The 27539-nt window shown below is 43.5% G+C and overlaps 3 protein-coding genes across 8 annotated transcripts in view; 1 reads left to right on the forward strand and 2 right to left on the reverse strand.

Annotated features, from left to right (window-relative positions):
- Window positions 1–8285, reverse strand: LOC129526037 (uncharacterized). 3 transcript variants are annotated; one of them, XR_008670625.2, is made up of 3 exons: window positions 7209–7272; window positions 1523–4644; window positions 15–1027 (listed from the first exon to the last, which is right to left on the reverse strand). XR_008670625.2 is itself a non-coding variant. In XM_055359194.2 (2 exons), the coding sequence occupies exon 1, from the start codon at window positions 8100–8102 to the stop codon at window positions 7725–7727; it is 378 nt and encodes a 125-aa protein (XP_055215169.1). In that variant the 5' UTR covers window positions 8103–8285; the 3' UTR covers window positions 3750–4644; window positions 7209–7724. The 3 variants fall into 3 exon arrangements, 1 of the variants encoding a protein (XP_055215169.1); XR_008670622.2 differs by having other exon boundaries at window positions 1–1728; window positions 7209–7297; XM_055359194.2 differs by lacking the exon at window positions 15–1027 and having other exon boundaries at window positions 3750–4644; window positions 7209–8285.
- TDRKH (tudor and KH domain containing) overlaps window positions 7004–27539 on the forward strand; it is a 21184-nt gene continuing 648 nt past the window's right edge. The window contains exons 1-14 of one of the 3 annotated variants that reach the window (XM_055359049.2): window positions 7004–7712; window positions 15365–15515; window positions 16822–16928; window positions 18300–18489; window positions 19198–19337; window positions 19434–19755; window positions 21846–22006; window positions 22177–22349; window positions 22561–22625; window positions 22902–23053; window positions 23279–23380; window positions 23639–23735; window positions 23938–24029; window positions 24215–26872. In XM_055359049.2, coding sequence (XP_055215024.1) covers window positions 7494–7712; window positions 15365–15515; window positions 16822–16928; window positions 18300–18489; window positions 19198–19337; window positions 19434–19755; window positions 21846–22006; window positions 22177–22349; window positions 22561–22625; window positions 22902–23053; window positions 23279–23380; window positions 23639–23735; window positions 23938–23990 — 1932 coding nt within the window. In that variant the 5' untranslated portion in view covers window positions 7004–7493 and the 3' untranslated portion in view covers window positions 23991–24029; window positions 24215–26872. Of the gene's footprint in view, window positions 7713–7960; window positions 8050–15364; window positions 15516–16821; window positions 16929–18299; window positions 18490–19197; window positions 19338–19433; window positions 19756–21845; window positions 22007–22176; window positions 22350–22560; window positions 22626–22901; window positions 23054–23278; window positions 23381–23638; window positions 23736–23937; window positions 26873–27539 lie in introns of those variants that run through there. The other 2 variants (XM_055359053.2, XM_063695105.1) reach the window with 2 other exon arrangements.
- Window positions 27112–27539, reverse strand: part of OAZ3 (ornithine decarboxylase antizyme 3) — an 8481-nt gene continuing 8053 nt past the window's right edge. For both annotated transcript variants that reach the window (NM_001290366.2, NM_001301419.2), the window contains 1 exon segment: window positions 27112–27369. In NM_001290366.2, coding sequence (NP_001277295.2) covers window positions 27227–27369 — 143 coding nt within the window. In that variant the 3' untranslated portion in view covers window positions 27112–27226.

Genomic DNA, 27539 nt, shown 5'->3' on the forward strand with positions numbered 1-27539 from the left:
TTTAAAATCCAGTGTATGTTTTACACTTACAGTACATCTCAACATCGCAATTCAGTTACTAAATTTTCACCAGAAAAATCTATATTTCATACAGGTCACTGTTGAGAAAGTGGATTCACACATCTAAGTTTTTTCAAACATAAAACATTTTCCAATAACTGAATTGAATCTCTGTCTTAAATTTTAAATTAAATAAATTTAAAATTCCATTCCTCAGCTGTACCACCTACCTTTACAAGCATTCAATAGCCACATGTGGCCAATGGCTACCGTTTTGGACAGCAAAGCTTCAGACATTGCAACCCGGGGCATAGACTAAGGTCTCCTTGGCAGTGGTGGGTGGACAAAGTATCCCTCAAGAAACACATTTAATCTCAAGGAAATGCCTATGGAGTTAGTCCCACCACAGCCCCTTAGTCTCCTTTCACAGCTTTACCAGAACACTTTTGAGGGGTGAAGCCCATTCAGGTAACAAGCTTACTATGATGAGCACTTCCACAGCTTGTCCAAGCATTAGCATGCCAGTCCCTCATCTTACCTGTTGGGAAGACTGCCCTCAACTCAGCTGTGATGGCACAGGCTGCTGTGTGTGTGCTGATGAGTGTGCAAATGCAGCCAAGGACATGAGTGGGTGGTGTGTATGCAGAAGTTTTGTGGCCCATGTGCAGGGATGTATGGTACCACATCATGGGGACAATCTAATGGAGGCTCTGCCCAGGGTGGGACAGCAGTTCAAAGAGAAGAAAATAACATTTATTGAGGGCCTATTCTATGTCAGTGGCTTTATATATATTTTCTTATTTAATCCTTACATCAACCCTATAAAGTAGGGAGGCATCTTAGCTGGTGAAACTAAAGGTCAAATAGAGTAAGTGCTCAAGTGCACAGAGCTAGTTAGTAAATAGTAACTAGCTATTTGAGCTCATGGCTGTCTGATTGAAAACTCCCCCTTTCCACCACACTGCCATCCTCACTGCCACGCCCTCAGGGCTCTCTCTCCCAGGGCCTTTCAGTTGCAGGACACGACCTGTAAGAAAGGAGAAATCTTCCAATGCATCCACTCTGAACTTTCAGGGGGGACTGGGCTAAGTTATTGGTCCTTACATTCTTCATTAACTCTAATGCACCTGATTCAGGATGTTGGGGTTTTTCTTTGTTTTTACTCTTTCTTCTCAGTCCGCTCTCCCAATGACCTTACAGCCTCTGCCTCAGGGACTGATAGAAAGGAGCAGAAATTCCAGGGAGTAAATGGACTTCAGTGAAATGCCTGGCTTCCAGCAAAGGATTCTCTGAAATGGAGGCTTCACATTTCCTAGTTCTTTTCTGGGTTCTAACCTCAACAACCTCCTAGGTTAGAGAGAGGTTGCACAGATTGGCGGAACAATCTGTGAGCTACTTCAGATTGGAGAATAATTTGACTCTGCCTACCTTCTGCCTACCCCTGCTTGACAGAACCTTTCTGAGGACATTCCATCCTGCTCTCCTTCTACCCCTCTATTTTCCATCTCAGACATGGTCTTACCTAAGCTGAGGGAGAACTCTGGACCCAAAGATGCTGTGGCACCATCTCAGCACTTCACATTTCCGTCCCCGATATAATCTTTCTCTATTTCTGACTTCTATTTCCTGTGCTGTGCTGGATCTCTGATTCAGGAGATGAGAGCCCGGCTAAGCAATGATCCTCAACTTTTTTGAGTCACAGATCCCTCTGAGAATCCCTGATGCAAGCTATGAACAAAAATGTTTGTAAATTATCCAGTTATTCTGAAGCCATCACAGACTCCACAGAATATAGGTTAAAAATTCTGCTATAAGAAGCCACAGGTTGCAGCGGAAACTCTGAGGCCTCAGGCCACCTTTGCTCCCCAGGGTCCATTAGAGGCAAAGAGAAAAGGCTGAGAAGGACTACCATTCAAAGTGGATGTTAGCACAGGTAAGAGCAGGTATTACAATGGGCCCAGCAAGAAAACACACAAAAATGCTCCATCATTCTCTCCTCCCCTGTCCCCTTCTCCCACCAGCACCCATCTGAGGGAGAGGCAAGAGACTTTGGGTGGAACTCTTGCTGTAAGAAGTCAGTACGGTGGTGACTCAGGCTGGAGAGTATCTGAAAACAGGGACTCCTGGGTCCTGTTCCTCCAAATTGCTTCGTAAGGGGAATTAAGTAGGAAGATAGAGCTGGGTGGTGGTGGTCAGAGAGGCTGAGGAGAATTCTTTCCTAGGGCATCTGCCACAATTAAATCTGGCCTAAAGATTGAATAGTAGCACCAGCATAAGTGAGGACACTAAGGCTCTGCTCCCAGTCGCTGGTTTCTGGTGAAGAGGTTTAAGTGGGGAGGAGGGGGTGACTCCTACGATGGGCAACAGGAGAGATGAGTGCTGTTTTTCAGACTCAGACAGCTGAACAGCACTTGAATGAATCATTCGTATGTTGTACAGGGAGGGAACTCTGTGGGCAGCCAAGGCTCTGGAGCCAGGCTCCTTGTGTTTGAGAGCCCCTCACTGCCCAGATCCCTAGCTAAGATCTACTTTCCTGCTTCAGTTTACTAAAGGGAACACCCGCTCACTGAACCCTCTGGGCAACCCAGACCTTATCTTAACTCACTCCACCTAATGCCTCCCACAGCCTGTTCAGAACACCCTTCAGGGAAAGAGAATAGACTCTTAGGACTGGAGATGAGAATAAAGAAATTACAATTCACTCAATCCCAGCATCTCACAATTCAATCTTTCAATCCTGATTTGGGATCTGAGAGGAGAAATGAGATGACAAATCCCAAATGTACAGTGACTTGAGGGTGAGTTTGGCATCAGCTCACTCGAAGTTATTTCTTCTGCTCCCCAACCTCCCTACCCAGCAAGTTAGAATTCAGTCTGATTTTAAAATAAGATCACAGTGGCTCACACCTGTAATCCCAGCACTTTGGGATGCTGAGGCAGGTGGATCACCTGAGATCAGGAGTTCAAGATCAGCCTGGGCAACATGGTGAGACCCCATCTCTACTAAAAATACAAAAATTAGCCGGGTGTGGTGGTGTGCACCTATAATCCCAGCTATTCGGGAGGCTGAGGCAGGAAGATCATTTGAACCCGGGAGGCAGAGGTTGCAGTGGGCCAAGATCGTGCCACTGCACTCCAGCCTGGATGATAGAGTGAGACTCCATCTCAAAAAAAAAAAAAAATCCAGGAAAAGTGATGCCACCTGGCTTTTCACTGCTCTGATTAAGAAATTCCTCCTGTGAGGCTGAGCATACTGACTCACTCCTGTAATCCCAGAACTTTGAGAGGCTAAGGCAGGTGGATGCCTTGAGCCCAGGAGCTGGAGACCAGCCTGGGCAACATGGTGAAACCCCATCTCTGCTAAAAAGACAAAAATTAGCCAGGTGTGGTAGTGCATGTCTGTAGTCTCAGCTACTTGGGAGGCTGAGGCAGGAGGATCGCTTGAGCCCGGGAGGTGGAGGTTGCAGTGAGTAGAGATCATGCTATTGCCTCAAGCCTTGGCAACAGAGCAAGACTCTGTCTTAAAAAAGAAATAAATTCCTCTTGTGGTTTAACTATAAAGTGTAACCCCCTTTTTGGACTTCATTTCCTCTTTTTTGCCCATCCCACCTTCACTGGAGCTAGAAGAGGATGGACCCATAAAGTAGGTCTGTATTTTTATAGCAACACTGGACACATTCTTCCTTGGATTTGAACTACCATTTAACTTTTTTTAAAGTAAAAATAGCTATAGCAATCAAGGCACTCAATACCTAGGAATAATTTTAATAAGAAGTATGTAAATTCTACATAATGAAAACTAAAATTCTACTGACGGGGCACCAATGACTTGAATGTATAGGAAGATAGGAAGATTCTTATCATACATTCTCCTTTAGATAATCTAAAAATATGTGATTCCAGCCAAAATAACAGTAACAGAATAGAAAAGTAAATTATGGTTCAATATAGCCTCACAATATTATACTACACAGTAGTCAGAATGAAGGGACTAAAACTATACACAATATGGCTGAATCTCACAGAAATAATTTGAACAAAGGAAGCCAGACACAAATGAGTACAGACTCTGTGGTTCTCTTTATATAAAAAGCAAGAACAGGCAAAATTAGTTTATGGTATCAGGAGTCAGAAGAGTGGTTGTCCTTGAGAAGAGCAGTGACTGAGAGGGAACACACAAGTGGCTTCTGGGGCACTAGCAATGTTCCGTTTCTTGATCTGCTGCTGGTTACACAAATGTATTCCATTTGTGAAAATTCATCAAGATATATACTTGTCATTTGTGCATTTTTCTGCATGTATATTATAAATTAATTTTTTAAATTGTGGTAAAAAAACATAATGTATACAATTTAAAAAATTTTTAGGCCGGGCGCAGTGGCTCATGCCTGTAATCCCAGCACTTTGGGAGGCCGAGGCGGGCGGATCACCAGGTCAGGAGACTGAGACCCTCCTGGCTAACACGGTGAAACCCCGTCTCCACTAAAAATACAAAAAATTAGCCAGGTGTGGTGGCGGGCACCTGTAGTCCCAGCTATTCGGGAGGCTGAGGCAGGAGAATCGCTTGAACCAGGGAGTTGAAGGTTCCAGTGAGCCGAGATCGTGCCACTGCACTCCAGCCTGGGTGACAGAGTGAGACTCCGTCTGAAAAAAAAAAAAAAAATTTTAATGATCAATAGAACAAAATGAAGAAAATCCAGAAATAGACCCAAATACATATGGCAATGTGGTATTATAAAGGTAGCATTCAAAAACAATGGAGAAAACATGGGTTATTCAATAAGAAGGATTTGAATAAAACAAAACAAAGCTGGATCTCTATCTCACACCTTTACACCAAAATAAATTCCAGATGAATCAAATATTTACATATACAAAGACACTATCAAAGTACTTTTTAAAAAAACATAGGAGCTTTAAGAATAATCTTAAGTAGTGGGAGACTTTACTAAAAATTATATGAAACACAGAAGTTGGCCAGGCACAGTGGCTCACGCCTGTAATACCAATACTTTGGGAGGCTAAGGCGGGTGGATCACTTGAGGCCAGGAGTTTGAGACCAGTCTGGCCAACATGGCAAAACTCTGAGTCTACTAAAAAATACAAAAATTACCCAGGTATGGTGGTACATGCCTGTAATCCCAACTACTCAGGAGGCTGAGGCACGAGAATCTCTTCAACCTGGGAAGCAGAGGTTACAGTGGGCCAAGATCATGCCACTGCACTCCAGCCTGGGCGACAGAATGAGACTCTGCCTCAAAAAAAGAAAGAAAGAAACCCAGAAATTATCGAAGAAAATATTGATAAATTCAATTACATAAAAATTTTTAAAATTTGCAAAGAATAACCATAAACAGGCTGAGGGCAATGGCTCAGGCCTGTAATCCTAGCACTTTGGGAGGCTGAGGCAGGCTGATCACCTGAGGTCAGGAGTTGGAGACCAGCCTCAAAATATGCAATATACATAGAACAAACTTGGAAAAGGGAAAATACTTGTTATATGTATAAACAATATACATAGAACAAACTGGGAAAAGGGACATACTTTTTTTTTTTTTTTGGAGACGGGGTCTCGCTGTGTTGCCCAGGCTGGAGTGCAGTGGCAATCTCGGCTCACTGCAACCACTGCTTCCCCAGTTCAAGCGATTCTCCCGCCTCAGTCTCCCAAGTAGCTGGGATTACAGGCGCTTGCCACCACAACCAGCTAATTTTTGTATTTTTAATAAAGACGGGGTTTCAGCATGTTGGCCAGGCTGGTCTTGAACTCCTGACCTCAGGTGATTAGCCTGCCTCAGCCTCCCAAAGTGCTGGGATTACAGGCGTGAGCCACCACACCTGGCCGGGAAAATACTTTTAACTTATATACAAACAGCAAGTATTAAGAAATGACCCTATAACCAATAAAAATATGAACAGAATATAAAAACAGAGAATTTACAAAAAAATTGCCATTTAAATATATTAAAAGATGCTCAACTTTACTTATAAGAGCAATGAAATTTTATCTTGCAATGAGATAGCATTTACACTATCAGATTGTCAAAAATCAGGAAGTTTAACAGCACCAGTGTGCTATCAAACAGGTTCTTTTCATACATTGCTGACGGGAGACAAAATTGGTAAAATTTCCAGGGAAGGCAATTTGGTAATACTAACTAAAATCATTTTCAAAAATTGCTGGTGGGATTAAAATTATAAAAATCTTTGTGGGAGGAAGGGAATTTACAAAATTTTATCTATCCAAATGAAAAAACAATGCACACATTTCTTTAACTTGGCACTTGCATTTCTAAGTATTTATCATACACATATGCAAGAGGGAAATGAAGTATCCTTGCATATCAATCAAATGTTAAAGGACTGGTTAAATATATCTTCATATATCCCTCAGGCATACTATGAAACTATCTCTATGAGGCAGATACGTATATGCTGCTACGGAAACATTTCCAGACTGTATCAAAGAAAGCTGCAAAATAGTATGTATGTTATCAACTGGGTTAAAAAAAAATATGTGTGTGTATATATATATATACACTTTATATATTACACATATACACACGTTAACTATAGAATATCTTGTGAAATTTTTCACAAGAAACTTGTAACCCTAGTTGCCTTGAAAGAAGGAAAATTTATTCACTATAATAACCTTGTTTCTTCTGAATTTTGTAGAATGTAAATGTATTACTTATTCAAAACGCATACACATTTTTATATTAATAGAAAGCAAAACCTGAGGCCCAAAGGCATCTGCCTAATTGACAAAAGATACAACCTTGCGTTCTTTCCGCAAATATTTATTGCTCATCACCTGCCAGGTATTGTGATGGAAGCTAGTGCGGAAGATCCCCCAATGACCAGGATCGCCCGACCCCTGTCCCCCGGGTGAGCCCCTAGCGCGGAGCGGGGACAGGGTGGACCGAGTAGGGCGCAGCGCTGGTCTCGCGAGGCTCCCCGCCCCACGGAGGCGGTAGCAGGACCCAACCGTTCCTAACGGTCCAGGGACCAGGACAGCGTCTGGAATAAAATCTTCCAAAGCAAACTTCGCCTGCGGAGACCCGCTCCCTTCCTCGCCCCCACAGAAACGCCCCCCGCCACCACCCCCTCCCCCGGCGTAGGCCTTCACGCTGTCGCCTCGACCCGTTTCCTCGAATCCCCAGGGAAGGGTGGGCCCCTGGCGGCCCTACGGCCCGCCGCCCCCTTACCACCGCGGTCGGAGCCCGGGTCTCACTCTCCTGCCGCTGTTTCGGGCCACACCGTGTGTCCGTGCCTCCGCAAAGGAATAGAAGAGTGGGTCCTCGCTCTCTGCGGCGCACCGCTTGTCCCTTGACTTCCTGTCCATCTACAAAGCCTATTTCATGTTTTCCAGAAAGAAAACGTTTTCCGTGTCTCTTGAGTCCTCATCGCCATATGCGGGGCCGGACCGATCTATGCAAAAGATCGCAAGAGAAAACTGATGGAGCATCGCCCATCATGAGGCTGCTCTCCCGATGGTCACTGAGTTGTGTTGTGGCACTGTCTTTGTACAAAGACACCAATTTTTGCGAACGGTGCCACTCATGATTCAACGCTCTCATGCCTCGGTCCCAGCTGCTGGAGCGCAGATTTTCCCCCAAGGGTTAGAAGATAGAAAACTCCTCGGTAATTGGCCTAGAGGTGGTCTGCGAGGACGCCGGGAAGCTTGTAATTGGCTGTTTAATTCTCAGCAGGTGCGGTCTCAATTAACAACATCTGCTTTTCCTGGATCTTATTGGCTGACAGGGTGGGCCTGCTTTGGATTCCATCCGGGTAATTGGGCAGCAGCTAGCAGCAGCCACGTCGCTCAGGGGCAGCCCGCGGAAGGATTGGTTGTGACGGGAGAAGGCGATTGGTCGGACTGCGAGCAGGGTGTTGATTGGTGCTGTCGGGCTGCGGGGGCGGGGAAGTGGCGGCTGAAGCGCCGCCGGCGGGGCTCCCTGTCGTGGTGTGAGTGGGAGGCGGCGGCGCTGGTGGCTGCAGCTGGGGTGAGGCGCGAGGCGGCGCACTCGACGGCTGACTGGAGCAGCGGTAAAGGCGGGGATGGAGACCGAAGGTTTGGGGAGTGGGAAAGACAGGGTCATGGGCAGCCCTGGCCACTAGAGACGGAAATGCGGGAGCGAGGGAAGGGAGGGGTCTGGCGTGCCCCGGGGCGAGGGAAGGATGTGGGGCGCAGCGCGGGGGTCAGAGCCCTGGGCTGTGAGACGCCGCTCGGGGGCAACTTGACCCACTGGGAACTCGTAACTGTATCTGAGGAAGATGCTCCAGTCACCCGCTTACGCCACAACGGACCCGGTGCGGGAGCGTTTGTGTTTGCCCTGAGTCAGTTCAGACTCTTCCACTGGGCCTTTTTGATACTGAGAGCTGCCATCCATATATCACTTTGCCTTTAACTTTCCCCAGCTTTTTCTTTAGTTGTCGCTAATAGGATGGCTGTTTACAGTCGTCAGAATAATACATTGGGGTTTTTGTTTTTCCAGTATCCCTCATTCCTTAATCCAGGTATCATCGTGGGGGTTGGCTGGAGACCCCTATTTCAAAGACTGACTTTTAGACTCTTTCCTTGTTTTGAGAGAAAGGGGTTGACACTTTTTTTTTCTCCTGAATTTAAAATAAACGTACCAAGGATGAGAACATTGAGCTGCTTCGATTCAAGCATGTCACCATGTTGTAGGTTCTTTGTAGGTTCTGGTTATTAGGAGATACTGGAATGAGTTATCTATGCTTTCATGGAGCTAACAATGTGATTTGACTTCTGATCACATCCTATTTGACTCCTGTCATTTTAAATGATAAAATAAGCCTTAGCGATGCATATCAGATAGTTTTTGGCAATTGTTCAATACAAATGTCAGGAAATTTCAAAGTTAGCTTTTACTGAAAACCATTATCTAACCACATTCCTCACTGAGCAATGATCCTCATCTTCTCTTCTTAGCTTCCCCTAGAAACTGTGGTCTTAAGTTCTAGTATTTTCCTCCTTCCCATTCAATTTTTAAGTAATAAAATCAAACACAAGCTAGCAGTCAGTACTATGCAGTTATCCCCGTTTACATTACATTATTTTCCATTTCTCTTTAAGAGAAACTTATAACTGAAAGGATATGAAAATTGTGAACAAAACCATAGTGACAGATCAAGTAGAGTCTCATTTTTTGAGACATCAGCTGATAACTCAATTAGCACACATTCATTTGTAATGTTTGAAGAGGAGTTAGTGAAATTTACCTTTTGCTTCAAATAGAAGTCGGCCAAAACCGCACCTATAATCTCAGCTACGCCGGACGACTGCGGGAGTTCAAGGCTGCAGTGAGCTATTATCATTCACTGCATTCCATCCTGGGTGACAGACCAAGGCTCTGTCTCTAAATAAACAACAACAAACTCTCCAATTCATCTGTTCTCCATCTCCATCATTGACACCTGGACTAGGCCCTGATTGGTCTCCTGCAGCCACAGTTGCTGCCTTCAATTCATTCTCCTCACCACGGACACAGATGTTAATCAAGAATGACAAGCATGGCATGTGTTATCAAGGGATATTGGGGATTCTGTGGAAGCCCATAGCAATGTAATTCAACCCAGTGTAGGGGGTCGAGATTGAGGGGCCTTGGCTGCAGAGGCCCCTCTGCACTTGTTCTTGATAGTGTCAGAACTGGAAAACAAAAGTGCTGCTAGTCCTTTGGGCCTCTGTAAAGAGGTGTGATTATGACTGGCCATCAAAACAGACTTATTTCCATTGCACACTGTATTGTGTAGAAATGACTAATGAGCTGTGTGACCTTAGATCAATTCTTTTCTATCCCTTAGCCGCAGTTTCCCAAATTGCAACGTTATTAATGGAATCAAATAAGTTCTGTAGTCCCTTCTAGTTATAAAATCTTGTGATTTCTATGCCCCATAAGCATCAATTATGGCCAGTTTTTAAAAGCAGACAGCATGAAAATACAGATCCAGTTTATTCTTGTTCACAGGGCTAGATTTCACTTTCCCAAAGCCCCTAAGACCTAAAGACTCCTGCCTGTCAAGATCTTCCTTGCCAGACAGGAAACTCCATGAAGGCAGCTGCCAAATCTATCTTGACTGTTGTGTCCCCAGGGTCAAGCACACATCAGAACTCGATATTTATTGGCTTGAATAAATGTCCATTTAGTGCAGTTCATTCATGTAGTATAGGTTTGTGGAAGAAAAGTGAGTTGTATTTTAATGAGATGATTTTCAACTATACACCATCTAAGAAATAAACCTTAAGGTTCTAGCTACTTTCAACTGTCGCATTGACCAAGAATTTATACAGTTGTCCCTCCCTTTGTTATTTGCAGGGGATTGGTTCCAGGAACCCTGCAGAACCCAAATCCATAGATGCTCATGTCCCTTGTATAAGATGCATATTATTTGTATATAACCTACACACATCTTGCCCTATACTTTTTTTTTTTTAAACCCCTTGAGACAAATTCTCGCTCTGTTGCCCAGGGTAGAGTGCAGTGGTGTCATCAGTTTACTGCAGTGTCCACCTCCTGGGCTCAAGCCATCTCCCACCTCGGCCTCCTGAGTAGCTGGAACTACAGGTGTGCAACACCACCCCTAGCTATTTTTTTTTTTTTTTTTTTTTTTTTTGTAGAAACAGAGTCTCACTATGTTGCCCAGGCTAGTCTTGAATACTTGGTCTCAAGCAGTCCTCCTACCTTAACCTCTCAAAGTGCTGGGATTAACAGGCATGAGCCACTGTGCCCAGCCTGTTTTGGTGTTTATGTTTCCTAGACTATGAATGTTTCCAAGTAGAAATTCTTCCTCCTTCTGTCCCCAACGTGCTCAGCACACAAGAAAGAGCTAGCACTATTTAACCAAGACGCATTAATAATGGAAACAAGCTTTGCACTTTAGTGGTCATATAAGAAAATACCTAAGCCAGGCGCAGTGGCTCACGCCTGTAATCCCAGCACTCTGGGAGGCCGAGGTGGGTGGATCATGAGGTCAGCAGTTCGAGACCATCCTGGCCAATATGGTGAAACCCTGTCTCTACTAAAAATACATAAATTAGCTGGGCATGGTGGCAGGTGCCTGTAGTCCCAGCTACTCATTAGGCTGAGGCAGAAGAATCGCTTGAACCCGGGAGGCAGAGGTTGCAGTGAGCTGAGATCGTGCCACGGCACTCCAGCCTGGGCAACAGAGTGAGACTCCGTCTCAAAAAATATATATATCTAAAGTAATCAGGGGACAAAAGAAGTCAAATTCTTTCTAGACACCAAGAATAAACCATCTCAATGTAGGAAAGTAGCAGTTTGGGAGGTGTGTATTCAAGAATTATTTAAGTCAAAAATCTCCTTTATGAAACAACTTGTTCCTTTCCTTTGGTATATACAACGATGCTTATATAATACCATCCAAACTTTCAGGATGTTGAAAGCTTTTATTTGCAGTGTATTTAAAAAAAGAGAAGCTTATCCAATGAGTTGGGGAAAGAACCTCATAAATGAAAACAAACAGCCTACATTAAACTCAACCCTTTCTGTCCTACATTCTAAAAAGGTCGGGAGAGAACAGTATTCCCTCAGATTGATAGTCTCTAAAAATGATATACTGAATTCACTGAGTAACTAATGACCCAAAATAGACGACACCCTTGAAAAGAGGTACCCATCCCCCACCTCGGGTAGTAAAAGGCCGTTTTATTTTTTGCTCAGGCTTTTGAGTCTGGGCAAGAAGGTGGATTAAATTTGTTTAAAACCAGGATATAGAAAAAATAGATTTGGCAAACTTCTGGTAGTTCTCTGAAGAACTTTATTCAGTTCTATTGATCAGTAAAGCTGTGAGGCCAGATGCAAATTCTGGTCATCTGTGTGACAGCGTAGTAGTCTCCCCTTCTCCGTGGTTTTGCTTTCACTTACCCATAGTCAATCCTGGTCCAAAAAGATTAAATGGGAAGTTCCATAAGTAAACAATTCTTAAGTTTTAAATTGTGCACCATTCTGACTAGCATCCTGGCCCAGACGAGAATCCTGCCTTTGTCCAGCATATCCATGCTGTATATGCTACCCGCCTCTTGGTCACTTAGTAGCCATCTTGGTTATCAGATTGAAAAAACCTATAGTTTTCAGTACTCCAAGGCATCCACTGGGGTTCTTGGAACATATTCCTCGAGGATAAGAGAGGATGACTGTTGTAAGAAATCTACCTCCAGCCTCCCTTACCTGACTATATCTGCTCCTCAGTGAGATTTCAGTGCTAGATGTTCTCCTTTCTCTCTTTACTCTTCCAGATTGACTGTGCTTTCCCTGAAAGCCTAAGTTTTATTCCAGAGTAGGTTTTGTATTAATGAGTATGTTTTTAGCCTTACCAGGATATAGCCAGTTTTTCCCCCCAGGGTGAAATACATTTTTGTTTATTATGATTATTTGGGTTGAATTTTTGTACCTGGAGGTAAATTATGGCATAAGTTACATTTACTCATTTTTAAGCAAATCTCATTTAAAGCCAGCTTGCTTTGTTCTACTAGATTGTAATATCTGGAAATGCAGATATTTAGTTTTCAGTTTTTTATCACCTATCTTTAGTTTTTTAGTCTTCAGTGTTTTTTTAACCACCTACAGTACTTTCTCCAGTATTAATTTTGAATTGAATATGTTGATCAAAATAAAGAATAAAAATACAGGTGCTGTTACCCTAAGAGTTTAGGTAAAAGGAAGAGTGGGGAAGGAGTTCTAAAATCACTTTACAAGGTTTTTTACAAGCAAGAATAACCCAGACTCTGGGTTAGAGATTAGATAACCTCTTCAAGCATGGGTACTCTTCTATGGGATTCATATTTCCTGCCTTACAGGGTTATATGACTGTAAAATAAAATTATGTAATTTGCCTGGCATAGTAGCTACTCAACACATTTATCTCTTCATTTTTGTGTCTTTAGTGCCACAGTAGCATCTAGCACATAGTACTTACTCCAGCTCTTGTGTTGAGAATAAACTGAATAGACAATGGCAAAGGCAGGAACGTAATTAAGCAATGCAGTAATCTAGGGAAAAGATAATGGTGTTTTAGAGCAGGGTCATAGAACTGCAAAGAGAAAAAGTGGTCAGATTCTGGATAATTTGAAGGTAGAGCAAAAAGATTTGTTGACAGGCTAGGTGTGCAGTGTGAGAGAGAGGATGACTAAGGGAGTAAGAGAATGCAGTCGAGGCAGAGCACAGTGGTTCACACCTGTAATCTCAGCACTTTGGAAGGCTGAGGTTGGTGGATCACTTGAGCCCAGGAGTTCGAGACCAGCCTGGGCAACATGGTGAAACCCTTTCTCTACAAAAAATACAAAAATTAGCCGGGCATGGTGGCATGCACCTGTAGTCTCAGCTACTGGGAGGCTGAGAGATGGGAGGATTGCTTGAGTCCAGAGGTTGTGGCTGCAGTGAGCCATGGTTGCGCCACTGCACTCCAGCCTGGCAACAGAGAAAGACCTTGTCTCAAAAAAAAAAAAAAAAAGGAATTGCCATTTGCTGAGATGGCAAAGATTATGGGAAGGGGGTGAATCAGGAGCTCAGTGTTAAGTTTGAGATGTCTGTTAGACATCAAATGGAGATCCATGTAGGCAGTTGAGAAAGGTCCTACATGGATCTATTAATTTGGAAGTTATCAGCATATAGATAGGAGTTAAAGCCAGACTGTGAATGAGACTTGAGATCACCAAGAAAGTGAGGTAGAACAGAGAAGAGGTTGAAGGACAGATCCCTGAGGCACTCCAGTGTTTAGAGGTTAGAAAAATGTGAAGAAACCAGCAACTGGGAGACTGATGGAATAGCCAGAAAGGAAAGAGGAAAACCAGGAGGGTGTGCTATGGAGAAAGTGTTTCAGAGAAGAGGGAATCATCAGCTGTGCCAAATACTGTGGGGACATCTGGTAAGATGAAAACTGAGAATCGATCTTTGGATTGAGCAGTATGAAATCATTGGTGACTCTGATGTGAGCAGTTAGAGTGGATTTAAGAAGAGAACTTGAGGACAGATATATTGACACTCGAGTTTTCCTTTAAAAGGAAGAAAAGAAATGGGAAGTAGTTGAAGTGAAATCCAGGAAGGGTTTTCTTTAAGAACAGAGAATGTTTGTCTGCTGATGGGACTATCCAGTAGAGAGGAAAGAAAACGTTAATCATGCAGGAGAAGCAAGGAGAACTTGTGGAGCAGTGCTTTTATGAAAGACTTCAGTGCTAGGAGCAGAGACAGTTCATCTGTGGTCACAGGAGAGAACAGCAAGCATTTAGGCACAGGTGGAGGAAGGTGGGCAAATGTGTAGAAGCTTGTGGATATTTTCTCTGAATGCTCTCCTTTTTTAGTGAAATAGCAAGGACCTCAGTTGAGAGAGGTTGGAGGAGGCAGCACGAGACGTTTGAGTGGAGAGGGAGGCTGAGAAACTATGTGGAATAAGGAAATATAATGAGGAACATGTTAAAATTTGCTTGGCAGCAAAATGAAGATACAGTGTCAGAGAGAAACTCAGCACAAAAGCCTGTAAGAAGTCCACTGCAGTGGTCTAAATAAGATTTGAGCTTCTGAATCAGGCCGGATGCAGCATTGTTGATGTCATTAGCATATAGGTAGTAATTGAACCCACATATGTGGATGAAATGGTCTAAAGAGAGCAGAGTGACATTAACAATTGATGACACAGGATGAGAAGCCCAAACTTGGAAGGACCCTCCAGGGAAATAAGAGGAAACCAAGAGAAAGAGGGCACAGAAATCAAGGAGGGAGTGGCCACCTTCCTGCTACCGCAGAGAGATGGGTGAGATAAGGCTCCATGCATGACCTCTAGGTTGATTATCTGGGAAGTTACAGTTTTGGCGATGGAGCAGGGAAGAACCCCATTTCACTGTTCGTTAAGGAGTAAATAAATAGAAACCAAAAGTAGAGACAGTAAATGAAGACTGTACTTCCAACAAAGATAAATAGTAAGGCCTTTACTAAGCCTGGAATGGCATTTCTTGCAGAGGCAGCAGCTTCTGGAAAGCCCTGGAGGCATAAAAGGACTTAGATAAGTAATTTTAAATAATTTAATATGAAATCTAAGTATATATATTTCAAATATTTGATTCATTTAATTTTTTTTGTCTTTTAAAACTGACTTGGGTGGGGAAAGTGAAGTATGCTTCTATTTAATTCTATGTGTACCTTAGCTAACTTTTAAAAAATACCCTGAGCCCTTTTTATATGAAATAAATTTTGAAATTGCTGAAGCTCTTGAAATTGGAAGGTAGGCAGTAGTAGTCTTTTCAGTAATAATGTGCTCCCATGCCTCTCTGCTATTCATAAAAGGATTGGATGAAACCTCCCTCTTTTCCCTGCTTTGCTTGTTTCAGGATGTAAGTCAAAGAGTACAGCAGAAAATGTCTACTGAACGGACTTCTTGGACAAGCCTGTCCACCATTCAGAAAATAGCCCTGGGCCTTGGGATCCCAGCCAGTGCAACAGTTGCCTATATCCTATACCGCAGGTATAGGGAAAGCAGAGGTACGTGAACCCTATGACTGTGTGTGTGAAAATGTTCAGACATGCTCCTGCCTTGTTAAATTGAAAAAAACTCTTTCCTTGCCAGGTATTGTGTGTGTTTTGTTTTGGGGTTTTTTGTGGGGTTTTTTTGAGACAGGGTCTCACTCTGTCACCTAGCCTGGCGTACAGTGGCACAATCTTGGCTCACTGTAGTGTCGACCTCCTGGGCTCAAGCAATCCTCCCACCTCAGCCTCCAAGTAGCTGGGACCACAGGCCTGTATTTTTTGTAGAGATGGGGTTTTGCCATGTTGCCCAGGCTGGTCTTGAACTCCTGAGCTCAAGCAACCCACCTGCCTCGGCCTCCCAGAGTGCTAGGATTACAGGCATGTGCCTCCATGCCTGACCCAGGTATTTTAATTGACTTTCTGTGAGGAATCTTTGACTAAAATTATTTAGTCTTTTCTTTTTTCTTTGAGACAGAGTCTCACTCTGTCGCCCACACTGGAGTGCAGTGGAGCAATCTCGGCTCACTGCAACCTCTGCCTCCCGAGTTCAAGCAGTTCTCCTGCCTCAGCCACCCTAGTAGCTGGGATTACAGGCGTGTGCCACCACTCCTGGCTAATGTTTGTATTTTTAGTAGAGACGGGGTTTCACCACCAGGGTGGCTGACCTCAAGTGATCCACCTGCCTCGGCCTCCCAAAGTGCTGAGATTACAGGCGTGAGCCACTGCACCTGGCCTAGTCTTTGCTATGTTCTTACATAGCAAAGTAAGCTAGTCTATGAAATGAACTCATTTTATAACTCCATTGATGTGCTTTCTTCAGCAACATCAACACAGCAAAGAGTTCTTTTTTAATTTCTGTACTCATCTTTTTTATATATTCCTTTTCTCTAATTAGTTGTTAGTAGAAGGCACTTACCTCAAAGGCTGGATCTAGAGAATAGGACCTAGAGAAATGACTTATGTACCTATCAGTCAGGAGAAGTTCTGAGCCTAATGGACCCCTCAGGTAACTTTTGGCCTTCATTCTTCTCCAATAGTCATGTCTTGGGAGAAGTAGTTTGCCCAAACCCCAGCACCTCTTTATTGCAGAATCTGCTTTTCCCATTTTAGCATCTGAAACAGTGTCCCAGAGAAAATGCCCATCTCTGATCCTTTGGGACCTTCTAATTCCCATTCAGATGCCACTTGTTGTTATGGTTGAGATCCTCACTTTATCTCTTGGATCAGTGTCTCTTTGACAGCCAGATTCTGGGGAGGACTGGTAGTTATAATAGCTTTGGGTGTTATCTAAGTCTGATCTGATGAACAATGATCTGTGCAGAAGAGCGGCTGACATTTGTTGGGGAAGATGACATTGAGGTAGAGATGCGGGTTCCCCAGGAGGCTGTGAAACTCATCATTGGCCGGCAAGGAGCCAATATTAAACAGGTAAGTGTGTGAGTAGGCAGTCTGCTTTCCCAAGGATTGATTCTGTTTATTGATTTCTTGTTTCCTTCCACTGACCCCATATCACAAAACATTCACATGCTCTGTGTGTGTGTGTGTGTGTGTGTGTGTGTATGTGTGTGTGTATATATAAAAAAAATATATATATATATATATATTTTTTTTTTTGAGATGGAGTTTCGCTCTTGTTGTCCAGGCTGGAGTGCAATGGCATGATCTCGGCTCACTGCAACATCTGCCTCCTGGGTTCAAGTGATTCTCCTGCCTCAGCCTCCCGAATAGCTGGGATTACAGGCACCCGCCACCACGCCCAGTGAATTTTTGGTATTTTTAGTAGAGACGAGGTTTCGTCATGTTGGCCAGGCTGATCTCGAACTCCTGACCTCAGGTGATCCGCCTGCCTCGGCCTCCCAGAGTGCTGGGATTACAGGTGTGAGCCACTGGGCCCAGCCACTATGTATATTTTTAAAAGAACAAATAGAGGAACTTTTTAGCTAACTAAACTTTTTAGCTACTTCCCTTCTAGAGAAGAGTACTTCTCCCTAGAGAAAGGATGACTTAGCTTGAAATATGGGTTTTTGACTGGGTGATTGTCAGCATGGTATAACTTGAATTATCCTTTTTTTTTTTTTTTTTTTTTTTTTGAAACAGAGTCTGGCTCTGTCACCCAGGCTGGAATGCAGTGGCGTGATCTTGGCTCACTGCAAGCTCCACCTCCCATGTTCACACCATTCTCCTGCCTCAGCCTCCCAAGTAGCTGGGACTACAGGTGCCTGCCACCACTCCCAGCTAATTTTTTGTATTTTTTGTAGAGACAGGGTTTCACCATGTTAGCCAGGGTGATCTCGATCTCCTGACCTCGTGATCCACCCACCTTGGCTTCCCAAAGTGCTGGGATTAGAGGCGTGAGCCACCGCGCCTGGTCAAATTATCCTTTTCTACTATGGAATTAATGAACTCTCATTAATTGACAGTAAATATTGAATGGCTACCTGGTTTTTCTTACCATCTTCCATTCTTCAGCTGAAATGTCAAGAAAACAAAATATTTGATTCTCTAATCCAAATAAAATTAGTAAGGGGAAAGGATTCTAAACACAAAGATAAATGGGTTTGAATTCACTGCTATTTGGGGTTACATTTGTTACTAATCTCCTTCCATAAAGTGAGGACTGGTTGTATAGATAGTAACTGAGGTTGTATATAAAGTAACCGAGGACTGGTTGTATAGATAGTATTAGCTGATTCCTTTGGCTAATTCTATCTACCTCCAGGGTTTGTTTTAGAGTGTCTGTAGCTGGGCTCAAATGGGAGCTCTTCCAGAATGTACTGCCAGATGTCCTTTTCTTTGCAGCTGCGGAAACAGACAGGTGCTCGGATTGATGTGGACACAGAGGATGTAGGCGATGAGCGAGTGCTGCTTATCAGTGGTTTTCCTGTTCAGGTGTGCAAGGCCAAAGCAGCAATCCATCAGATCCTGACAGAGAATACCCCAGTGTCTGAGCAGCTTTCAGTTCCCCAGAGATCTGTGGGCAGAATCATAGGTACCACTGGATGGCTTCCTCTATTGTTTCCTTTATTCTTTACCTTTGCCCCTCTTTCACACCTTCCCAGGGTTTTTTCTGGCCTAGTTCCCCTTCACCATGTGAGGGGAAAAAAAGGGACATTGAGACCAGAGGTTTACTGTTTGTAGAACTGGTGGTAAAACCAAACCTGTTTCCTCAAGAAGTTGTATGATCTGAACCTTACAAATTGATTCTTTAAGGGTTCTAGTAGGTGTATTATATTTACCTTATAATTGATTTTTAAAGGGAAGCTTGGGATGCTCATGTTATCTCAAGTCTTTCAAGACAGTGCTCTAGAGGGTACCTTTTATGCTTTCCCCTAGAGCATTGCTTAGTGCTGCTGTTAGAGGCAGAGAAATGTCCTGTCCTTGATCCGGTGTTCTGACACACTATGTAGCGTATCTTCTTGTGACCTGATATGGCCATGCTGAGTGGTCAAAATGAAAATGACATGAAGTTAGCCAAAGTGTAGAGTTTAAATAAAATGGGAAAAGGAAAGAATATGGTATTCTCCTTTTCACAGTAATGATTTCAGTAGCTCCTGATTTCCATTCAACATCTTGTATTTTGTTCACTTTAGAAATGAGAACTGATTCTCTTCTCCTAGTATATACAAAACAGTGATTTCTCCAGTAGCTAAGGTTGGCCAGGAGGGAAGGGCAGGTTTTTATATATTGTTTAATGTAGGGAGAGGCGGCGAGACAATTCGTTCTATCTGTAAGGCCTCTGGAGCCAAAATTACCTGTGACAAAGAATCAGAAGGGACATTACTACTATCAAGACTTATAAAAATCTCAGGAACACAGAAGGAAGTGGCAGCAGCCAAGGCAAGTAGCTAATAGACTTGAATTATACCTGAGCATGAGAAGATCTTTTTACTCTATCCCAGGTCAGAATATCATCCTTTCTCTTGTTTTCCACAGCATTTGATACTGGAGAAAGTTTCAGAAGATGAAGAACTTCGGAAGAGAATTGCTCATTCTGCAGAAACCAGGGTCCCACGCAAACAGCCAATCAGTGTGAGAAGAGAAGACGTGACAGAGCCAGGTGGAGCTGGAGAGCCAGCTTTATGGAAAAACACCAGTTCTAGCATGGAGCCGACTGCACCCCTGGTGACTCCTCCACCCAAAGGAGGAGGCGACATGGCTGTGGTAGTGTCAAAGGAAGGTTCCTGGGAGAAACCTAGTGATGACAGCTTTCAGAAGTCTGGAGCCCAGGCCATCCCAGAGATGTCCATGTTTGAAAGTATGTAACAAAGAGGGAGCCCATTAATCTTTGAAGATAGAAATACTGGCTTAGATATTGGAGAGATTAGAAGGAATGCTTTCTCAGTCTGAGCAGCCAGTATAATATGGCTGGGGTCAGGACAGAAGATTCGGTAAGATATTTTGAAGATGGGATGGAGGTAGAATCCACACCAACAGTTGCTGGACAGTTTGAGGATGCAGATGTTGATCACTGAAAATGATTTATGCAGGTATAAGATTCTGCTCCTAATTGTAGGAGAGAACTTGGTGACTCTTCCACTCTGAAGCAAAGTTGATGAAAGTCTTCTTCCTTTTCCAAAACCCAACCTGAACTACTTCTTTCTTGAGACAGACTATATTGAGACAAGTTGTCACCAGCAAAAGATAGATACATGACCTTTATTAACAAAAATGAATTAACCAAGAGGATATTTGTAGTTTATTATTTACCCCAAAACTTTCTGTGTCTGGGTACCCTCTGAGTAGGCCTGTAATTCCTGCCTTCGCTGTATGCATCTTCTGTAAGCTAGCAGACCTATGTGGTGAGAATGCACAGGAGCTTGGAGGTGTAAGTAGACAGGGTGGGAAAGAGAGAGCTCCTTTCGCCATGTTTTACCAGCCTGCTCTGTTATAACCTCTTAGGTTATATCCTTTAATTTCCAACCTTTTAGGTTAGTTTCTGTAACAGAACAAATGAGTCTGGGATAAAGTCCTCAAAGTACTTCAAATGGTAATTGTTTTGTTTTTGTAACAGCTTAACAAATAACCTAGGTTTTCTGTTTAAAAAAAAAGAAATACTGGCTTAGGGCATGGTGGCGCAACCTGTGGTTCCAACTACTTGGGAGGCTGAAATGGGAGAATCACATGAGCCCAGGAAGTCGAGGCTACAGTGAGCTGGGATTGCACCGTTGCACTCCAGCCTGGGTGACAGTGAGATCCTGTCTCAAAAAAAAAAAAAAAATTAACTTTTTTTTTTAAAAAGAAATACTGGCTTAGATTACCCAAAATAGGAAGCAATAAAAAGTCTTTTTTCATGAATACACTTATGTCTATCATCACAGATATTCCTTACTGGTAATAATATTTTACTTGAATTAATACTAAACATAAATATTTTTCTAAATATAAAACAGCTGATGAAAATGGCAAAATAATGCTGACACAGGAAACAAATGAGTAATACATCAAATAATTGGATTTACATGATATTGTTCCTCTAGACATACTTTTTTTTTTGAGACAGAGTCTTCCTCTGTCTCCCAGGCTGGAGTGCAATGGTGCATTCTCGGCTCACTGCAACCTCCGCCTCCCAGGTTCGAGTGATTCTCATGCCTCAGCCTCCCGAGTAGATGAGACCACAGGTGCACACCACCACACCCGACTGATTTTTGTATTTTTTAGTAGAGATGGGGTTTCACCATGTTGGACAGGCTGGACTCGAACTCCTGGCCTCAAATGGTCCACCCACCTTGGCCTCCCAAAGTGCTGGGATTACAGGCATGAGCCACCATGCCCAGCCTAGACATACTTTATCAACAAGTAAAATTCTCAGCCAGATTTTATATTGCCTTTTTCATTACTGTTTTTAAAAATCATCACTATTGAAAAAGAAAAGGCTGTGAGCTTTCTCTTCTGTACATAGGTTTTGGCGTGGGCAAAGAGGACCTGGGTCCCCAAGAAGCTCACAGACTTGTCCAGGGTCATGTAAAGAGTCAGTGGTAGAATGGGATCTGGAACAGGTCCATGTGCGTCACTGTCCATGTAAAGATTGCTGTCCATATACCTTTTTACTGATCCATGCTGTAGCTAGCATATGGAGGTTTACCTTCTGTATAATTGGAGACCGATTTGAATATGTAGCACATGACAAAGAATGTAAGCTGTTATTACTCAGTTACAGGGAAAGGTACAAAGGATAGCTTAGTATCTTTCTTTAGGATATTCTTGTTTGATTCATCCAGTTGCCTCTCCTGCCATTTTAAAATGGTAACAGCCATTGGTATTTGTACCTCTCACTACCCTGGTTAGTCTCTTCATTCCAACCAGAGATGGGTCTGATGTGGCCACCATCCTTATCTCTGTGTTCAGTCCCCAGTCCTGACTTCAGTTTTCATGCTGATGAGTACCTAGAAGTCTACGTTTCTGCTTCTGAGCACCCTAACCACTTCTGGATCCAGATCGTTGGCTCCCGCAGCCTGCAATTGGATAAGCTTGTCAATGAGATGACCCAGCACTATGAGAATAGTGTGGTGAGTTGCCATAGGGACAGGGCTGGGGTTTAATGAAAAGAAGGCATATCTTTTTCATTGTACTCTTGCTTTCCCTGTGGAGCAACTACTTTTCTTTCTTCTTCCTGCAATTCTGTTTATGAGCCTACCACTTTGTAACTCTCTGCCTTTCTCCTCCTCCCCACATACAGCCTGAAGACTTGACTGTGCATGTAGGAGACATTGTAGCAGCACCTTTACCTACAAATGGTTCCTGGTATCGAGCCCGGGTCCTCGGCACCTTGGAGAATGGGAACTTGGACCTCTATTTTGTTGACTTTGGAGATAATGGAGATTGCCCACTGAAGGACCTCAGGGCTCTCAGGTCAGTGCTGAGGTCAGCTCAATCCCAACTGCTGACTCAGTTCTGGCCATAGGGTGGTGAACTGTTGGCAGTTGTCAGGGGGATTTGGAAGGGAACCTGTTTACAGAGAGCAGATGGTTATCGTCTCATGTTAGTTGGTTCTTTCTGAAAGCAGCAATATAAGAAGATGTTTTTGGCCCCAGGATTCTAATTTTAGTTTCTTTTACTTCAGGAGTGACTTCCTAAGCCTTCCATTTCAAGCAATAGAATGTAGTCTGGCACGGATCGCTCCCTCAGGTAAATTGGTCATGCCACCTATTGAGCTTACCTCCAAATAGAATAACTTCATACAGTTCATTGGAAGGAATTCTCACATTCCCAGGCTTTTTGAATTCTGGGGACTCAGGTGCCTTTTCCTCACCAGCACTAGCAGCAGCCAGAAACTTGCCTGGCAGACCCACCCCAACCAGAGAAGACACAGGTGCCTTCCTGAGTAGAAAAGGGTAGTTCCAACTTCCCTCCAGGGTATAAGCCCCACCTCTATCAGCAGTAACCCCTACAATCTTTTGCCAGGTGACCAGTGGGAAGAGGAAGCTTTGGATGAGTTTGATAGACTCACTCATTGTGCTGACTGGAAGCCTCTGGTAGCCAAGATCTCTAGCTATGTCCAGACTGGGATCTCAACTTGGCCAAAGATCTACTTATATGATACTAGCAATGGGAAGGTAAGACTGGCATTCACTCACTGCTTGCCATATCTTCAGTATATTTATAGCCTAATTTACTTTTTCTTTCTCAGAAACCCTTATCTGATATTACTCTTACTGTAAGATCCTTCTCACCATCTCACCAAAGGAATGTCTTTAAAGTATCAGTCCTTCTGCCTTGTTTCCTCAAATTTGCCCTTGCTTACTGAGAGAACATCATTCCCTTTTCATTTTTCTTCTCAGAAACTTGATATTGGGCTAGAATTAGTACACAAAGGATACGCAATTGAGCTTCCTGAAGACATAGAAGAAAACAGAGCTGTCCCAGACATGTTGAAGGACATGGTGAGCTATTGTAGTTATATAGGGTGCTGCTTCCAGGCAAATCTAGCACATAGACACTAAGGGCTTCTAGTCCTGATACTGTGTTAGCTTTCCTAAGGACTTTGAGCTCCTCCAGTAGTTGACCAAAGGAGCATTTTGTCCCTCTTGGTAGCCAAATGCAACTGCCTTAACCAGGTCCTATGAGAAGAATGAAAGGGTGGCCTCTTTTTTCCTAAAAGCCAACATGTTCCTCCTTTTTTCCTGTTTTCATCCACTCAGGCCACAGAAACAGATGCCTCTCTCAGCACGTTGCTCACTGAGACCAAAAAGAGCTCTGGAGAGATAACACATACCCTGTCCTGCCTCAGCTTATCAGGTACAAGCAGTATTTCCTCCCTAGAGCATCTTTGGAGATTAACTTTTCTCATTCAATCTTTCCAGAGTAGGGAGGTTAATTGAAGGCTTGGTTCCTAGTCAGGTCATTGAGCACCAAGAGGTCCATTTTTCTTTTGAGCCTCGCTGGCAGTGCCTGCTAGAATAGGGCAGTGTCTAACTTTCTCCTTATTTATCTTCAATAGAAGCTGCTTCCATGTCTGGTGATGATAACCTTGAAGATGACTACTTACTCTGAAGTCTGAGCTTCAGCTTGCTCAGCCATCTGCTTTGCTGTGTGAGTGCAGCTATCATCTATCTGTAGCAACAGGAAAGTAATGAGGGTGACAGTGGGGCACTTGCTTTGATTCCCTCTTTCCCATGCCCTGTCTTAATATACTTCTCTGCAGCTGCTTTCCTGCAGCTTAACTTGCTCTCAGATTGAGCACTTTCAAGCTTTTTGTGTATTTCTGTCTTTGGCAGGATTTGGCCTAGGAATTGGTGCGTGGAGGAGAGGAGTGTATGATAAAGGATCCATGCAGTCCTTCCTTTATTACACATATAGTCTGGCTTGCTGTGGACCAAATTAATATTCTCCTCCCATCAGACTACAAAAAAATTGGACTACCACACTACAAGTGTGTCTCCCCCATTCCACCTCCTGATCCCTCCCCAACCCTCCAGTGTTTGAATACTGCTGTGTTACTTCCAGGCCGTTCAACGTCAGGCTCAGTCCCCTCTACCAGTCATGATGCACATTACTACTAGGCTGTATCCTTTTCGAGGCTGGGAAACAGTCAGGCTTTCGTCATTGGAAGTGATTCTGCAGACTTCTGACTCACCTTATCAGGTGACTCTGGTTAAGGAAAGCTTTTGAGTGGTGAACTCAAAGACTCCAGTTGAATCAGGAGGCAAAGGCAAAAATTAGCATAATTATATTTAAAAGCCTCAGGAAGTGGGAAGAGAATACTGCCTCCCAGCCTCAATTGCTGATATGTTATTGGAGACAGGCTTTTGAAACTGCTCCAGCTATTTCTCTGTAACCTTTAGTTAAAATAGAAAGGAGACAGGAGGCTCAGGAAATTTTCTAAATTGCTAGTATAATATCTATATGTATACACACATATACACCCGTGGAGAGAGAGGAAGAGTATACAGTCCTGTTTGAATCATTTGGAGGATTTTTTTGCTGAATAAAGTTCTCAAGAACATTTTCTAAAACCAAATTCTGATTGAATCACAAGGTGGAAGCAGGCTGTGAGCCTAAATCTGGTGAAAACTACCAACTGCCTCACAGAAAGGATCACATCTATGAAACAAGTGTCCCTCCCATATACACATTCATATTCTTTCTCTAAAGTCACTTCAGAAATAACCATTCACTGGCTGGGCACGGTAGCTGACACCTGTAATCCCAGTGCTTTGGGAGGCTAAGGCAGGCAGATTACTTGAGGCCAACATGGTGAAACCCTGTCTCTACTAAAAATACAAAAAATTAGCCAGGCATGGTGGCATGCACCTGTTGTCCCAGCTGCGTGGGAGGCTGAGGCAGGAGAATTGCTTGAACCCGGGAGGTGGAGGTTGCAGTGAGCTGAGATCGTGCCACTGCACTCCAGCCTGGGTGACAGAGACAGACTCTGTCTCAAAAAAATACAAAAATACAAAATACAAAAATTAGCTGGGCGTGGTGGCAGGCATCTGTAATCCCAGCTATTTGGGAGGCTGAGGCACAAGAATCACTTGAACCTGGGAAGCGGAGGTTGCAGTGAACCCAGATTGCACCAACACACGACCTTGTCTCATAAAAAAAAATTCACTAGGAACCAGAACCAATTTAGGTTTAGGCTGTGTGAGTAAGACCCCACCTATACTATTCAAAAGAAAAGGCCCAGATTAAGATTCTAGAAACCTGGATTCTAGGAGCAGCTCTGGTAAGTAGCTCATGTAGTCTTGGAGGAATCTTTAAGGAGTAGATCTCCACTGTAAACTTTTTGCAAAATTTTAACGTGTTTCCTTATAGCATCTTTCTGACAGTACTGTGAGGCTCAAATGAGAGGCTTGAAGTACTTGAGGTGCTTGAAAGTAAATATAAATGTATAGTAATGTGGATGGTAGAAAAATGGCAAGTGAATTTTTTTTAAGGATAAAGCAAGATAAACTAGAAAATTTAAAACTAGCACATAAGGATGCCTTACACAGGTCTTTTTTTAAAATTTAGGGATTAGTAACGTCTACCTCTATACTACATGGCAACTATATTTTTTCACAACCACAATTCTCAAAATTTATTTTCTCAGAAAAAATCTCAGTATTAGCCAGGCACCAGTGGCTCACACCTATAATCCCAACACTTTGGGAGGCCGAGGCGGGCAGATTGCTTGAGCTCAGGAGTTCGAGACCAGCCTGGCACCATGCTGAAACCCCATCTCTACCAAAAATACAAAAAAATTAGCCAGGCGTGGTGGTGTGTGCCTGTGGTCCTAGCTACTTGAGAGGCTGAGGTGGGAGGATCGCTTGAGCCCAGGGAAGCAGAGGTTGCAGTGAGTGAGCCAAGATTGCACCACTCCACTCCAGCCCGTGTGACACAGCAAGATGCTGTCTCCAAAAAAAGAAAAGAAAAATCTCAGTCCCAATTAGCAGAAAGGCTCTAGTGAAGGAACAGTTCTGGTGAGTAGTTCAGGTACTCTTGGAGGAATCTTTAAGGAGCTTCCATTTATTTGATGTTTCAGATGTTGCCTGCAATGAACTCGCTGAAGTATGCTCAGCCCTGGAACTGGTGCTACCAGAGTTCCGTAGGGAACCTTTACTCTTTAGAGGTCCCTGATATAAATCATTCATAAGACTTCCTACCCTGGAAAATGAGTAATGTCTCATTCTTACCTGCAGTTTGTTACTATGTATAAAAGTCTTTTTCTTTAATATGCCTTTAAGTCTTACCTGTTTACAGCCCATTCTGATGGGTTCTTTGTCATTCTTTTAGTATAACCCAGTACTTGTCCTGCTGCCTGGAATGCCCTCTTCTATGTTACCTATTCTGTCCGTTGAGATCCCCCAACTTGGGCCAAAGCCAAGAGATCTATATGCCTTCTCTGGTTTTCTCCACATCTATAGCACCTCAACTGAAATATATGGATAAAAACAGCCTAACAAAGCTCAGTCTTTCTGAACTAGGGAGTTCACTGATTAGTGCTCAGTAAATGGTTAGAATAAATGGGGAAATAGTTTGGGGCATGGAGGAAGGCAAAGGGAACCAAAAATCCTTAGGTACTTTCCCTCCGTAGTTCAGGTCCCTGTGATCTTTTCAGTGAATTTAGCTCTGTAAGGTGTATATCCCACTCCAGTCAACCCTATTACCCACCCCCGCAAGAAACCGTGAACACTTGATGATTGCACTACCCTTTATTCCTAGGATGGAAAGTGTCCTGAATCACATCCCAGGCCCCTGATTCCATGTGTCAAGGCTTCCAGCCCCTCAAAGTGTTGGAATAAGCATGTTCAAGGAGGCTCACTGGGCAGGTGGCCAACATCCCTTTCAAGGGGATACACCATAAAGATGACATTGTCCAAGGGAGGGAGGGCAGGGTGACCTGGTCTGACCACCTCAAAGCCCATGTAGCTGAAGGCCCGCAGCAGGGCACCTGTGAAAGGATAGAACAAATGATTAGAACATGCTTTAAAACTCAATACATGTATGCCCCCAGATTTGATTTCTTCCACTAGGGAGTGGCCCTGGGAAGCAGTGTAGTGCAGGCATATAGGATGTGCTTTAGTCCGACAGACCTAGGCTCTAACTCTGGTTTTAACACTT

Source organism: Gorilla gorilla, chromosome 1 (genome assembly GCF_029281585.2).
Source record: "Gorilla gorilla gorilla isolate KB3781 chromosome 1, NHGRI_mGorGor1-v2.1_pri, whole genome shotgun sequence".
Lineage (NCBI taxonomy): Eukaryota > Metazoa > Chordata > Mammalia > Primates > Hominidae > Gorilla > Gorilla gorilla.